The 16708-nt window shown below is 48.5% G+C and overlaps 1 protein-coding gene across 1 annotated transcript in view; it reads right to left on the reverse strand.

Annotated features, from left to right (window-relative positions):
* Positions 1 to 16708, reverse strand: part of LPP (LIM domain containing preferred translocation partner in lipoma) — a 284010-nt gene that overhangs the window by 163086 nt on the left and 104216 nt on the right. Inside the window, exon 3 of the mRNA XM_081190316.1 lies at positions 8436 to 8637. Coding sequence (XP_081046442.1) covers positions 8436 to 8628 — 193 coding nt within the window. The 5' untranslated portion in view covers positions 8629 to 8637. The remainder of the gene's footprint in view (positions 1 to 8435; positions 8638 to 16708) is intronic.

The raw sequence follows: 16708 nt of genomic DNA on the forward strand, positions 1-16708 counted from the left end.
TAAAATCAGGTAGTTGTTTATTTCCTTGAGATCTGACGGGAGGGCGTTCCACAGGGCGGGTACCACCACCAAGAAGGCCCTCTGCCTGGTTCCCTGTAACCTCGCTTCTTGCAGTGAGGGAACCGCCAGAAGGCCCTTGGCGCTGGACCTCAGCATCTGGGCAGAACGATGGGGGTGGAGATGCTCCTTCAGGTCTACTGGGCCGAGGCCGTTTAGGGCTTTCAAGGTCAGCACCAACAGTTTGAATTGTGCTCAGAAAAATACTGGGAGCCAGTGTAGGTCTTTCAAGACCAGCGTTATGTGGTCTCGGCGGCCGCTCCCAGTCACCAGTCTAGCTGCTACATTCTGGATTAGTTGTAGTTTCCGGGTCACCTTCAAAGGTAGCCCCACGTAGAGCGCATTGCAGTAGTCCAAGCGTGAGATAACTAGAGCATGCACCACTCTGGCGAGACAGTCTGTGGGCAGGGAGGGTCTCAGCCTGCGTACCAGATGGAGCTGGTACAGTGGTGCCTCGCAAGACGAAATTAATTCGTTCCGCAATTCTCTTCGTCTTGCGGTTTTTTCGTCTTGCGATGCACGGTTTCCCATAGGAATGCATTGAAAATCAAGTAATGCGTTCCTAGGGAAACCGCCTTCAGACCAGGTCCGGGGACAGTCTGTCCCCGGACCTCTTCTGAAGGCTGGGGGGGGGCAAGGGCTTTTCTTCCCACCCCCAGCATTTTAAAAAACCCCGGGACAGCGGAGGACTTCTCCGCTGTCCGGGGCGATCTTAAAATGCTGGCGGGCGGCATTTTAAAATCGCCCCGGACAGCGGAGGACTTCTCCGCTGTCCGGGGCGATTTAAAAGCCCCTGGGAAGGCAGGCAGGGGGGACAAAGACTTTTGCCCCTCGCCAGCCTTCCTCTTCTGAAAGCTGGCGGGGGCGAAAGTCTTTGCTCCCCCCCCCCGCCTGCCTTCAAAAGCTGTCCGACCAAGGCTTCGCGGACCTCTCCGCCAGCAGCGGCAGCGCTGCCGCTGCTGGCGGAGGGTTGCCGGCATGCCGAATCCTGCGCGCGCTGACATCAGCGCTCCCAGGCTTCGCGGACCTCTCCGCCAGCAGCGGCAGCGCTGCCGCTGCTGGCAGAGGGTTGCCGCCATGCCGAAGCCTGCGCGCGCTGACATCAGCGCTCCCAGGCTTCGCGGACCTCTCCGCCAGCAGCGGCAGCGCTGCCGCTGCTGGCGGAGGGTTGCCGCCATGCCGAAGCCTGCGCGCGCTGACATCAGCGCTCCCAGGCTTCGCAGACCTCTCCGCCAGCAGCGGCAGCGCTGCCGCTGCTGGCGGAGGGTTGCCGGCATGCCGAAGCCTGCGCGCGCTGACATCAGCGCTCCCAGGCTTCGCGGACCTCTCCGCCAGCAGCGGCAGCGCTGCTGCTGCTGGCGGAGGGTTGCCGGCATGCCGAAGCCTGCGCGCGCTGACATCAGCTGATGTCAGCGCGCACAGGCTTCGGCATGGCGGCAACCCTGCAAAAGACGTCCGGGGGAAGCGGCTTCTTCCCCGCTTCCCCCGGACGTCTTTTGCAGCAAGGGGCTGCAGGGAGATAGCGATCTCCCTGCAGCCCCTTGCTGCAAAAGACGTCGGGGGGCAGCAGGGAAGAAGCGCTTAGCTTCCCCGCAGCCCCTTGCTTCAAAAGAGAAGACCCGCTGTCCCCGGGGCAAGCTTCGTCTTGCGAAGCAAGCCCATAGGGAAATTCGTCTTGCGAGGCAACTCGAAAACGAAAAAACCTTTCGTTTTGTGAGTTTTTCGTCTCGCGAGGCGTTCGTCTTGCTGCTTTCTGTCATTAAAAGCATTTTCTCTTTGCTAGAATGTTGTACCTTCATTAAGCACAAACACCATGGGTAAATATAGACAGAGTAACCTTTATCTTTTTTCAAAACAGGTTTAATATAGCCGAGGAGAGATGTACTGGCAGTAGCTGTTCTCAAAAACACAATTTTCATGCCATCACTAAGTATGTCAGGATTTTTAATTTCGCTTCCCGCCCCCTTTCCAAGATTTCTCGCCCCCCCCAAAAAAAAAAACACACACACCCTTTTGCTCAAATTAATATCCTGTGGTTCACAAACAGGACACTGTCTGGATGAATCACTAGGCAAGAGTTTGCAATGATGGCGAGGCGAAAACATTAAATATAGCATCTGGTTGGGGTGCTGGCCACTAATTTGACACGGTTTTCAAAAGAGATGGAGATCCTGGCTTTTAAGGGCCATGTCCCCCCAGCCCCTACTCCCCCCAAAAGATTTTGGGGCTGCAAGAAAGCAGGGGAGGATCAAATCCCTATTTATGCGGGATTAAGCATATCAAGGTGATGTGGGTGGAGCTGTAGGTTAAACCACAGAGCCTAGGACTTGCCGATCAGAAGGTCGGCAGTTCGAATCCCCGCGGGGGGAGCTCACCCCGTCGTGGGGATTCGAACCACTGACCTTCTGATCGGCAAGTCCTAGCCTCTGTGGGTTAACCCACAGTGCCACCCGCATCCCCTGTTGATGGACTACAACTCCCCTAATCCCTGAGCTCTGACCTTGCTAGCTAGGGGTGATGGGAGTTGTTGTTCAACAACATCTGGGGACCCACAGGTGGAGAAAGGCTGATCTAGATAGACAGTGTTCTCGAAGCTACAAACATGAGTCTGACCAAACTGAGGGAGGCAGTGGAAGACAGGAGGGCCTGGCGTGCTCTGGTCCAGGGGGTCACGAAGAGGCGGACACGACTAAACGACTTAACAACAACAACAAGATAGACCAATTGATCTCACTCTGTATTAGGCAGCTTCCATTGTTCCTATGGTGCAGCCACACTTGAGACAGTCCCGATTGCCACTCCTGAAAAGGGATATTGCACTTCTTCGACAACGAGATTCTGGCATTGCAGAGGGTTGGACTAGATGACCCTTGGTGTCCCATTCAACTCTACAGTTCTATGATCCTAGGATAGTCCTAATAATAATAATAATAATAGTAATAATAGTGGTAAGCAGCCCTGTGATTTTCGGATGAAGGGTGGGATAGAAAACAACAACAACAACAAGGAATCTTTTTCAAGGTGGGGAGTTCCAAACTGGCCTTGCAGGAGGGCCTTGTCTTGGTTTAGTCTTCAGGCCCCCGCAAATCACCAGCCAGCTCCATTATCCGTTGGGCCAGCAGGGAGCAGATGCCATTAGGCAAAAATCAATGACTTCTGGAGGGCTCTTCAGAATCAGCCTTAGCCGTTCTAAGGAGAAATCTCCTGTCCCTCTTCAAGTCTCCCCCTTCAATTTGCAATTTATTCCATCTATATCTGCGTCATTCAGCCGTGTGGGTTTTTTGCTGCAGAAGCAGAGCACAGACCATGAGTAAGCTCCTTTCTTTCCCCCTTTTCCCTTTCCTCTCTAATGTAATTTAAACTTTTGAAATGGTACACAAAGGAAATTCAATACCGCTCTCACAAAGCCCCTCATTTTTGGTTGCAATACATCTGTGGGATATTGAACCTGGGCAATATTAAACAAAACCTTCAAATAGAGGAGCAAAATAAAACAAGATTCAAAAATCATAGCTATAATTTACTTATAACTAGTTGCAGTCATAACCAAAACCAAAGTCAGCCAGCTACAGGAGTGACATTTGCACTTTGAGGTTGTTATTATTATTCTCTTGTTCTTATAATTTGCACAGGTCCTCCAAGACAGGTAAGTAACACAGTCAAGTTCTAGAGGTAATGGGTTAACTGGGTAATGTACTTTCTTTCTTGTGTGTTGCAGATAAGATGAGGGTTTGGCATGAAAAGGTTGCAGAGATTATTTAAACTAAGCAGGCCAGGCTATATGCTGGCAAAGGGAATTATTGGTGTTCCAGTGAGCAAGTTTTCTTTGACTGACCCATGTCGCTCACTTTAGGAATGCCGTAAAGCAGAGAGGAAAGGACTTTTTAAAAACCCGTGTCGGTTTCCAAATGCTTGGAAAAAAACAGAGAAACCACTTTCCCGATCTCTATATCAGAATGAGCAAGAACAGCAGACGATAGCTGTCATTATTATTATTATTATTATTATTGGTAAGATAAATTCTATATATTTGCCCAGATTTTCAGCAGAGTACAGCCTTGTGCAAATTAATTGAAACAAAGCAAGTTTTCTATCTTACTCGTAATCCTGTACTCAAAACAAACACAAAAAGTCAGTTGATCATTATGGTGTCGGAAGCCTGCAGCCAATAGAAGGAATGATGCGCTCGCCACAATATATTGAGGTTCCATGAATGAGAGTTATTCCAGAGCTGGAAAAGAGGTATCCTGGTAGTACTGGGATATTGCAGCAGGACCTAGCCCATCGGAAGTGGTGAAGAAATTCATGAAAGAGCAGCAAATGCAGGTACTTGATTGGCCAGGGAATTCCCCAGATGTAAATCCCATTGAGAATTGGTGGGCTGTATGCAAAAAGTCGCCTCCATGCTGTAGACTGTACGACTCTGGAGAAGCTCATTCAGGCGCTGATTCAAGTGTGGTACAGGGATCCGAAAATCAACAGTGACTGTTCAAAACTAGTAGACTCCATGCCAAACCGTGTTCAAACACTGCTTAAAAATAGCGGAGGTCATATCCGTTACTAATGTATGTATATGTGAGTTTTGTACAATAAACAACATTGTTTGTTTCAATTAATTTGCACAAGGGTGTACAATGTCAATCAGAAACACGCCCATTTTTATGTTCCAAAAGGAAAACATGGTTCTAAAATCTTGCAAGTTCATTAAAAGAAAAATAATCGTGTTTGCAGCATTTCGTTTTTTTGTCCCAGAACAACGTAGAGTCCCAGATGTAAATTCAACATTCACCTTGGAGTGCTGATCCAAGGAAACTTAATTCGCCCAAATTGCAGACAATATGTACAAGTGAGCATCAACATATAAATCCCTATCAGACACAAGAGTTTGGAAACTTTTGACTGCCAGTCCTCCATCTTTTTAAGTTTCTATTTCTTATGCATTCACACATGCACACTTTTATTTGTGCGACGACTTCCCACAGTTTGAGCCCTGCTCAAGGCGGCTTACAACATGAAAAGCTGCATAGCTGCAACGTAACAAAAGTACTCATTAACAATATTTCAAAACCCACAAACGAACTGAACCATTTCTGCATAAATCACAAGATCTAAAATAGAGACACAAGAAACCAACAGCAACAGCAGAAATAACTCCCTGCCAGAAAAACAACAACCCACAACTAATCCCCCAGCCTAAGGTATGTGAGAAGTATTTGGTGAAATCCCATGACACTGGACATGCGCAGAGGAAGGCGACGAAGATGACCAAGGGTCTGGAAAGCAAACCTTATGAGGAATGGTTGAAGGAGCTGGGTATGTTTAGCCTGGAGAAGAGGAGACTGGGAGGGGATAGAATAGCCTGTTAGGATATTTCCGTTCCACCTTAAAAGGGAGCAGGATGTTTGTGTCACAGCCTGCGTATTTCCTGTTTTCACAGGATGTTTCTGTTGTGTCTTTGCTTTCGTTTCTCTCTCTGTGTCTGGAGACACTGACGCAGGCAGTCATGTCTTTCTTTGTTCTGATCAACGCTGAATAAAGCTTGTAAATAATGCTCTCCTGAGTGCAACTTTTGGCTGTGCATTATCTGCTAATAAAGAGTGTGCATCGGCTCTAGAATGTTCTGGAGCTCATGTCACTTAATTGCTGATACTGCGTGTCTATGGGAGGTCGATGGATCGTCCGGCAGACGGCTTGGGGCCATGATGGACTTTATCTCCCTGGCAGTATCCCAACATAGCCATCTTCACATATCTGAATGGTTGTCACACAGAACATAGAGCAAGCTTGTTTTCTCCTGCTCCGGAGGGTAGGACTCGAACCCATGGCTTCAAGTTACAAGAACGGAGATTTGATTAAGCATCAGGAGGAACTTTCTGAGGGTAAGAGTCATTTGACAGAGGAACAGACTTTCTTGAGAAGTTGTGAACTCTCCTTCCTTGGAGACTTTGAAGCAGAGGTTGGATGGCTATCTGCCATGAATTCTTTAGCCGTGATTCCTCCATTGCAGGGGGGTGGACTAGATGCCCGCTGAGGTCCCTTCCAGCCCTGCAATTCTATGACAGCAGTTTCCAAAGGGCAGCTGAAAGCTGACAGAAGCACCACAGCCGCCCAGCGCGGGACAAGCAAGGTTTTACCCTGGGGGGGGGGTAGGACAGAAAACCGCAAAGGAGCAAGAGGAATGAGGAATGCACGGAATTTGTGTCTCCCCCCCAAAAAAAAAAATTATTCGGGTGCAGCCGAGCACAAAAGAAAGAAAAGGCTCTAAACGCTCACAGAGACTGACATCGTATGCAGGGGGGGGGGAATCCTCCGTTTCTTTGGATACAAGTTTGTAAGAAGAAACCAGATGGCTTCTATCGGAGTAACTAACCGACAGAGCCGAGTAAGAAATAGCAGTTCTATTCTTCAGCTAATTATGTTTCTGGAAGGAGAAGGGAAACCCCGTCCAACATCGCAGAGATAGTGAGCGGCTTACAAGAAAGGGGCAGAATCTCAGGCCCACAGGTGCGTCTGGGACCTCACCCCACAAGCCAAGGCGCCTTCTTTACATCTGGTCACTCTCAATTCCATCCCAGGGTGGTAAGGACCCCCTGTCCCTCCAGCCACCTCCATTTGCCCCCCAAGAGGTCGTTTGCCCACCAAACACACCCACCTGCCCCACAACTGATCTCCTACATGGTGTCAGGTGTGGGGCAGGGAGAAACACAGCTGGTGTGGGGCTGGATGAGACGCAGGAAGCAGGTGGAACCCCCCAAATCCTACTTGGTCACTGTCGGCACCCACGCCAACCTCTGCAAGCCAATTTCGACAAGTGGGCTGGTGGGTCGGATGCCAGATGGTCGGTTGACCCCACCAGCCAAAAATATCCCCCCCACCCCAAGGCTCTCTTAATACCCTTCAAGTATAGAATTGGCGCTTTCTCACTTTTCCATTGTGGGGGTTTGAGTTAGTTGACCATTGCGGTCCCATTCAAGTCTGCAGTTCCATGATTCTATTATTCCATTCCCTCTTTCAGTTTTCTAGCCCTTATGGATAAGGAAAGATTTGGAAAAGGTGTGGGCAGGCCCTTGTGGAATCCAAGAAGCCCACAAAGGAGGGGCGAGATGGGCTTAAGAGTGCTCTGCACAACAGTCACGAAATTAAAAGATGCCGGCTCCTTGGGAGAAAGGCGATGGCAAACCTAGACAGCATCTTAAAAAGCAGAGACATCCCCTTGCCAACAAAGGTCCGTGTAGTTAAAGCTATGGTTTTCCCAGTAGTGATGTCTGGAAGTGAGAGCTGGACCATAAAGAAGGCCGATCGCCGAAGAATGGATGCTTTTGAATTCTGGTGCTGGAGGAGACTCTTGAGAGTCCCATGGACTGCAAGAAGATCAAACCTATCCATTCTGAAGGAAATCAGCCCTGAGTGCTCACTGGAAGGACAGATCCTGAAGCTGAGACTTTGGCCACCTCATGAGAAGAGAAGACTCCCTGGAAAAGACCCTGATGTTGGGAAAGATGGAGGGCACAAGGAGAAGGGGATGACAGAGGACGAGATGGTTGGGACTTCCGGGGAGGTGCCTCTGGTAATGGCTGAATTCCTCTGACCGGGAGGAATTTGCTCCGTGGAAATCTGGGTCTGGCCGCCACAGCGAAGGCGGAGACCCGTAAAAATCACAGGCAGGAGAAGCCTGTGAGCGTGGGATTCGGCGGGCACCTTTTGCGCCTCCCCTACTCGCAGGGAGACCCGGTTTCAGGGATCCGGAGCGACGTGGGGTGAGCGGCACGGTGCTTCGAATCGTCTGCTTCTTCCACGGAGTGAAGCCGCATAGCTGTTGCCAGAGAGATTTGAATCACCTTTGTGAGGAGCTGCAGTTTGTTTTATTTATGGGTATGTTTGATTCAGTTTTTACCTCCCCATCAACAGGTTCTTAGAGCGCCTTGCAGGGAAGTTTTAAAAAATCAAATAGCGAAAGGATAAAAATGCCACAATTAAAAAGGAACCGTATACCGCAATTGCCACTTTCCTTCCTTCCTTCTATCGACACTGACTCCCTTTCTCTCTCCATCACAGTGGTATCTTGGTTCCCGAACGGCTTGCATCCCGAACAAATCGGCTTCTGAATATTGCAAATCCGGAAGTGTTCCGGTTTGCGAACTTTTTTTAGAAGTCAAATGTCTGCTTTGGCTGTTGCCATTGTTTCCAGGGCCAATCAGCCAATCAGAAGCCGCGCCTTTGTTTGCAAACATTTTGGAAGTCAAATGGACTTCCAAAACGGATTGAGTTCGGGAACCAAGATACCGCTGTATTTATTACTGTTTCACAGACTTATCGTACGTTATTGCTGTTTAATATATGGAGGCATCCTATGAACTACGGCAACCAACAATTCTTACCTTCCCCTTCAGCCGCTCGGTAGGGATTGTACTTCGGTTTGGGGGCCACGACTGGCGCAAACTTCTTTGGGGTCTGCTGAGTGGATATGGAGATGCTGGGGGTCCCGAAAGAATGGGTGGTCTCCATCCTCGCGGTCACATGGCCCACGGGCTCGCTGGGGTTCTTGGGGGGCAGCCATGACGGGTGAGACATCACTCAGTACTGGGGAAAGAGAAAAGCAAGAAGACCGTTGGCTTGTGGGTAGGCCTTCTTCTTAAGCGGCAGTTAGACTCAAAACAACCATGTTAAGTTGAGCTCTGTTCTATTGCAGTAAAAAGGGAAAGGACCCCTGACAGTTAAGTCCAGTCGTGAACAACTCTGGGGTTGCAGTGCTCATCTCGCTTTACAGGTCGAGGGAGCCAGCGTTTGTCCGCAGACAGTTTTTCCAGGTCATGCGGCCAGCAGGACTAAGCCACTTCTGATGCAAGGGAACACCGAAACCAGAGCAGCGCACAGAAACGCCATTTACCTTCCCACCAGAGTGGTACCTATTTATCTACTTGCACTTTTTGGCACGCTTTCGAACTGCTAGGTTGGCAGGAGCTGGGACAGAGCAAGGGAGCTCATCCCATCACGGGGATTCAAACTGCCGACCTTCTGATTGGCAAGCCCAAGAGGCTCAGTGGTTTAGACCACAGCGCCACCCGCATCCCATTCTGCAGTCCCAAATTTCAGTAGTATCTGATAAACTCCAGGTTCCTAACTGGGTCTGCTGAATCACAGAGTTCAGCTCCACGCAATGCAGGAATATGCAGCTGTCTAACATGCAACCTTGCCGTTATCAGCACCACGCTCCAACCAATTGAGCTATCCAAGTTTGCTTTAATTCTCTTGGTTCCGTGTCAACTGCTCCCCCTTTTTTAAGGGAAATTCCCTTATTCCGTATAGGATTCCTCACAAGAAAAGGGAAAAGTTGACAGCTATGATCCTGTTCTCACAGTGGCCAGCCAGAAGCCTTTTCTGGGAAACCTGCAAGCAGGAATCAAGCACCAGAGCACCCTTTTGCAGTTTCCAGGAACTGACATTCGGAAGCATTGCTACTTCTGGCTGTGGATTCTCCTCTTCCACACACTTAGCTAATTCTCTTTCATCCAAGCTGGGGACAACCTTTGCCTCCTGCAGAAGCCAGTTCCCTAGTTTAACTACATGCTGCGTGAATCCTTCCTGTTATTAGCATTAGTATTATTTCAATTTCTATACGGTCATATGTTACGTCCGCTTCATGTTACGTTCTTTCAGGTTACGTCCCGCAGCGACCGGAAGTACTGGAAAGGCTTACTTCTGGGTTTCGCCACTCGCGCATGCGCAGAAGCGCAAAATGACACCACATGCATGCACAGAAGCGGCGAATCGCAACCTGCGCAGATGCGCCGCTGCAGGTTGCGCTCTTTTCATGTTAGAACAGATCCCATTCGCAACCAGAGGCTCCACTATACTACCCTTTATCAAAAGCTCTCAGGGTGGTGTGCAACATTAGAAAGCGAATGTTCCAACATTTAGCTACTTTGGATGCCCATGAGTTTTAGTGCAATGAGGGAGAGAAAAGTTTCCCCTCTCCACTTTTTTAAAATAAAAAAAATTCCTTCCAGTAGCGCCTTAAAGACCAACTAAGTTAGTTCTTGGTATGAGCTTTCGTGTGCATGCACACTTCTTTAGATACACTGAAACAGAAGTTGCCAGATCCTTCTATATAGTGAGAAGGTGGGGAGGGGTATTACTCAGAAGGGTGGTGGGAATGGGAGATTGGCAGATAGCTGAGATGAGCCTGTTGACGGGGAGAGACATTGGATTCTTATCTCATTATACATGACTAAGCCATTTCTCACCTTCTCACCCCTTGCCTTTTCCTGTAAGACCTATTACAGTCGTTAAGAGTCGTCAACAGGCTCATCTCAGCTATCTGCCAATCTCCCATTCCCACCACCCTTCTGAGTAATACCCCTCCCCACCTTCTCACTATGTAGAAGGATCTGGCAACTTCTGTTTCAGTGTATCTGAAGAAGTGTGCATGCACACGAAAGCTCATACCAAGAACTAACTTAGTTGGTCTTTTAAGGTGCTACTGGAAGGAATTTTTTTATTTTGACTATGGCAGACCAACACGGCTACCTATCTGTAACTGGAAACACTTTTTTAAAATTTGTGAATATATACATTTTCGGAACTGAAACTGCAAGTTCTGTGCTCCCAAGGAAGGAGCAATGTTGCAAAATAACAGCAGAACATTTTCGGTCATGATGGGGGATAATTTTGCATCCGGTTGGTCCCTGTGAGAACAGGATGATGGGCTAGATGGGCCAATGGCCTGATCCAGCAACCTCTTCTTACAGTCTCGTGGGGAAGGGCTCCCCCATTTGCTTTTGTCTGCTGCCCCACACCAGCAAACCTCTCTGCTACGACCCCAAACTGCTGATACAAGGCTGAGATTTGAGAGCAGCGATGGCGTCTTGTCACCTAGATCTCGCCCTCTCTCTGCTTCTGCGTGACTCGAAAAGGAAAAGCTGAAGAAGAAGAAGAAGAAGAAGAAGAAGGAGGAGGAGGAGGAGGAGGAGGAGGAGGAGGAGGAGGAGGAGGAGGAGGAAAGCAAGCTGGCCCAGATCACACACAGAGACACACAAAGACGCACACACACAATTCTTGGCAGCCGATCTCCCTCAATATTTCTCGGGTTTCATCCGCATGTGGCTCTCATTAGAACCTTCAGTTGTCTTTTGATGGTTCCTTCCAGCAGATGTGAACTTATTTAGCTACAGATCTGTCTCGTTATTCCATCTCCTGCTCAAACAGATGGCTTGCTCTTTTCTTCTGCGAGCGAGCAAATCTTCGAGTAATGGCAGAAAAAAAACACCCTCCAGGAAGCCTCCCTTAAAAGGCGCCACATGAAAAAGAGAATAATTTTCCAGCAACGGCCAGGCCGCCTCCCCAACAAGAGAGACTCAAGAGGGACCCTTTGTTCCCGGTGGTTTCACTCTAAATGCAACCGCTTCTGCTTATTCAACAATTACAGTCTCGTAAGTGGACACATGTTCGTTCCTCAACGGCGAACGCAGCCAAGATTCGCTTTGCAAGGAATGAGACGCAAACTTTGCAAGGAATGAGGTGCCTTGTGGCTCCTTCGGGATGGATATAGGCAAGACAAGCTTTTCAAGAGATGCCCCCTTAGTTCCCCATGCTATTTAGGGTCAGCAAACATAATGAATTTACAACTAAGCCATCACCCAATTGCTCCTCAGCATCACATTGTTGTAGCTCACTCAACAATCTGGGTCTTTCGTGGAGGGCTCTTTGTTTTTCTATTTCAGGTATTCATATCCTTCCTTTCCTCCAAGTTGTGATTCAAGGTGACACACCCTAAAAGGCTTCAGTCCAGTATACCTGAAGGAGCATCTCCACCCCCATCGTTCTGCCCAGACACTGAGGTCCAGCGCCGAGGGCCTTCTGGTGGTTTCCTCCTTGCGAGAAGTGAGGTTACAGGGAACCAGGCAAAGGGCCTTCTCGGTAGTGGCACCCGCCCTGTGGAACTCCCTCCCACCAGATGTCAAAGAGAAAAACAACTACCAGACTTTTAGAAGACATCTGAAGGCAGCCCTGTTTAGGGAATCTTTTAATGTTTGACGGACTATTGTATTTTAATATTTTGTTGGAAGCTGCCCAGAGTGGTTGGGGAGGCCCAGCCAGATGGGTGGGGTATCAATAAATTATTATTATTATTATTATTATTATTATTATTATTATTATTATTATTCTGTTATATGTACAGTCGTACCTTGGTTGTGGAATGCCTTGGTACTCGGACGTTTTGGCTCCCGAATGCTGCAAACCCGGAAGTGAGTGTTCTGGTTTGCGAACGTTTTTTGGAAGCCAAATGTCCAACACAGCTTCCACGGCTTCCGTTTGAGTGCAGGAAGCTCCTGTAGCCAATCAGAAGCCGTGCCTTGGTTTTCGAACCGTTCTGGGAGTTGAACCAACTCTCGGAATGGATTAAGTTTGACAGCCAAGGTACCACTGTATTTGTTTTCATGTTGTAAGCCACCTTGAACACAGTTTTAACTATGCAAAGGTGGCATAACATCTCAGTTGGGAGTCCTGGAAGACCTGCTGCCCGCCTTCTCCACTATTTTCCATCTTCATTTTAGATACTGTGATAAATGTGGAAACTGTTTCGGTTCTGCATTTTTTAAATGTTTCATTTATTGTGTTTGGCTACTTTTGTTACGTTGCACTTAGGGATTTTTCCCAGGTCGTAAGCAGCTTTGAGCATGACTTGAATTGCTGCATGGTAGCGTACATATAAAACGATGCCTGCATGTAAAAATATCAATGCAAAATATAGAATGATGAAAGCAACAAGCGAAAATGCATTGCAAGGTTTTTAGAACCAGCAAGTAAAATATAATGTGCTTTGGCGGCAGCCCGACGGTCTGCACTGTCAGCGCCTTAGTTTCCAGAGGAAGATCTCAGCCTGTCAGCAGAAGGATAACAAGGAGGAAGCCAATCTAACCTCTCTTGGAAGGGAATCCCACAACCTGGGAGCCACCAAAGAAAAGGCCCTGTCTCTCACATCGCCACCATCTGTGCCTCCGATGTTGGAGAGACTGTGAGAAGTTGCTCACTCAATGATCTTAGCACCCAGGCAGGTTCACAGAGGGAGATGTACGCATGCACATCCCTTAAAAAAAATTATGGGGTGCCAAAGCACTGTTCAGAGCGTAGGCAACTTTCAGATTGATGCCAAACTGCTGGAGGACGGGTGACCCTCCTCTAGGGTTGAGGCTACCGGATGCAGTCCTTTTGAGCAGTCCTTCCTCGTGGCTGGCACTACTCATGCCCAGCATGTGACTGAGCCAGGCTCTGGGGATCAGATGCACGTGAAGATGAGTTGTCTCAGACCACGCGCCACATATAGAAACCTTTCGCCCCGCTCAGCGTCGGCTCAAGTGCAATACTGATAATGCAGCACAGACAGCTCACACTTCCAGCCCGCCAGCCGTCAAAGGTTGAGTAATCGTTGCAGGAGAGATCGCTCGTTAAAATGGGCATATTAGAAACAGCTCCCCTGCAAAGATGGGGAAGACAAAAGCTGGTCTGTATCCAGCAAGGAGGACATCTCTCTTAGGCTGTATACCTTGGTTCTCAGACTTAATCCCTTCCGGAAGTCCGTTCCAAAACCAAAGCGTTCCAAAACCAAGGCATGCTTTCTCATAGAATGCAATGCAAAATGAATTAATCCGTTCCAGACTTTTAAAAACAACCCACAAAATAGCAATTTAACATGAATTTTACTAGCACTCAGAAAAACACAAAAACACACACACACAAGGCTGCTGAAGCTCAGCTGCTGGAAGGGGTTTGAGTCTCCTCACTGCCCACAAGCAATGGCAGCCAGTTTGGTGGGGTCATAGATTCCTGGGCTGCTTCCTCCCCTCCACACCCCTCTCTCTTTACTTTCGGGAATGAGTTTCTAGAAGTGCCGAAGGACACAGAAATGAAACTCGCGTTTAAGGAAGCAGAGAGAATGGACTGGAAAGCAAAACCCTGTCTGTGGAGGAGGGGAAAATCTCACTGCGGTTTGGAGGGGCTCCCAACTGGGGGAAGTGGCCCCTTTGCAGCAAGGCTGAACTCTGGCTTAATATGGAAATGCAAGCAATCGAGACTTGGATCTGAAACCCAGTTTGGGGAAGAAGGGCTGACGGTTTCATCTGACAAAATCTGTACTGGAAGCCTCGAAGCATCTCGGAGGTGGGGCGGATAGGAATTGGGTGGAAGGGAATACACGCCGCCCCCCCAACTCAGAATGTCAATCTGCTGATCTGCAACCTTTAGCACCAAGAGTCAAGGATTAAAAATGCAAGAAGAGCCTTGCAGGATCAGGCCCCCTGGTCCAATCGAGTCCAGCATCCATATCTCACAACGACCAACCAGATGAAAACCCGCAAGCAGAGACCTGAGCAAGAATCACTGCATTTATCTGCCTTATGAGTTTTAAAACAAAACACCCTTTAATTGAAATGCAAAACAGTGATAGGGATCAGGGGCAGCTAGCCTGCACTGTTGCAGCTAACACATTCTGCTTGGATCCTGACCCCCTGATCTATGTACAGTGGTGCCTCGCAAGACGAAAAGAATCCGTTCTGTGATTCTCTTCGTCTAGCGGTTTTTTCGTCTTGCGAAGCACGCCCATTGACGGATTAGCAGATTAGCGCTATTAGCGGCTTTTAGCGGCTTATCTGTTGATCGGATCAGCTGATAAGTGGCTTAGCGGCTTAGAAAAAGGGGGGGAGAAAAAAACACGCAGGAACTCGCAAGACATTTTCGTCTTGCGAAGCAAGCCCATAGGAGATTCGTTTTGCGAAGCACCTCCAAAACGGAAAACTCTTTCGTCTAGCGAGTTTTCCGTCTTGCGAGGCATTCGTCTTGCAGGGCACCACTGTACCCACCCACCCTGAATTGACATCTGGCCTTACTGCTTTAAAAAGTTATATCTGCTTTGGCCCTGGCATAGCCTTTTATCACCTCGGCAGTTCTGCAGCTAGTTAACGTTCTTCCCAAACTCTCCATGCTGCAAGATGGTTGCAGCACCCCAGGGAAGGCGCAGACCCAATTTTCCCCATATCTCCATCGCATGCCTCTGTTGCAACAACATTGTCCTGCGGCCCCTCTGCACTGCAATGAGAAAAGGCATGGATACAGGGTGAGTGGGGTTTTGGGGGGGCAGGGGGGGCCAGGGAGAGAAGGCATTTCTCTTCATTGCTTGCAGCCTTTGCCAGCTCAAAGGAACACAAAAGGGTTGCAAAAGATGTTGAAACAGAGATTGAAAACCGGAGGAAGGAGGACGCCGGGCAGCCTTGCCAAGCTCAGAGCTCAAATTGTCCCAGTTTAGGGAAGCAAAACAAGCCCTCGCAGCGGGGAGCCTCGATTGCTACTAAACCGCCGTAAATTGTTTGGGAAGAAAATGAACCAGAGCAGCAAAATCGCCTCTCCTAATATGGGTAAAATAGAAGAGAAAGCAGCCACTCTCCGCCAGAGCTGCCTTCGCATCTGCAAATGGCAACACAGGGCAATGTGTTTCTGCATCTCCCTTCTGCCATCTGCCTTTAGCAGCGGCAAAATGAATTTGAAAATAGTTTTCCTCCCTATGGTTCTGGAGGTTTTGGCACGGCTGGGCAAAACTCGTGGCACGCTAAGGCGCAAGTCGGGACAAGAGGGGCTTGGCGCTTTGGGACGGCCGATCTGGAGGCAGGATCAGTTGAATAGCTGTCAACTTTCCCCTTTTCTGGCGAGGAATCCTATTCAGAATTTCCCTTAAAAAAAGGGAAATGTTGACAGCTATGATCAGTTGTGAGCTGGTCTGTCCCTCTGTAGATAGATAGATAGATAGATTTATTGCGGCCATTGGCCCATATCGAAAACAATACATCAGAATTTATCCATACAAAATACAATTTAAACAGTTCCAAGTTAAAACACCCATATAGAACCAATTTTACTTCAGTTAAGTAAACACTATACACAGTAAGCTCCCTCTATGTAAACCGCAATTCAGATCCATCAGATTTTGGGGGGTATGCGTATTAGTTCTGGCACTTATTGATGGTTTTTAAGTTTAGCTAAGCTGTCAGAGACATACAGTGATCCATTTCTCCTCTTTTGAAATAAAACATTAATCAGGTATCTAGCGACTGCAAGGGATCTACTTGAATCTCCGTCGTTTAATAAGTATATTATTTGGGCTTCCTGAGGACCGTCAGCAATTCTCGATAAATATGGGGCCAGAAACTTGGACCGTGCAGCTGAATGTAATGGACAACAGAAGATTATATGTTATAACGATTCTATAGATCCACTTTTACAGTCACAGAGGAGTGAGATCTGTCCGTTGGAGAGTCTGTTACCCAACACGTTTGATCTGTCCCTCTGCAGCAGAGGAGGGTGTGTGTGTTAAGACTGGAATAGAATGGAGAGTCGCCACGGTTAGAGTGTTTGACTAGGACCTGGGTTCAAATCCCCACCCCTGGGCCATGAAGCTCTCTCCCTGGGTGTGAGCTTGGGGGGGGGGGGCAGTCACTGCCTCTCAGCCTAACCTCCCTCACAGGGTTGCTGCTGGGATTGAATGAGGAAGTGGTGGAGAACCATTTATGACAATTTGAGCTTCTGGGAGGAAAAGGGGGGCAATGCAATAAATAAATATTAGTGGCCCTCTGGTCTACGTCCACAGCCTTGCCTCAAAAAGAGC

This window comes from Podarcis bocagei (genome assembly GCF_964188305.1).
Source record: "Podarcis bocagei genome assembly, chromosome: 4".
In the NCBI taxonomy this organism is placed as follows: domain Eukaryota; kingdom Metazoa; phylum Chordata; class Lepidosauria; order Squamata; family Lacertidae; genus Podarcis; species Podarcis bocagei.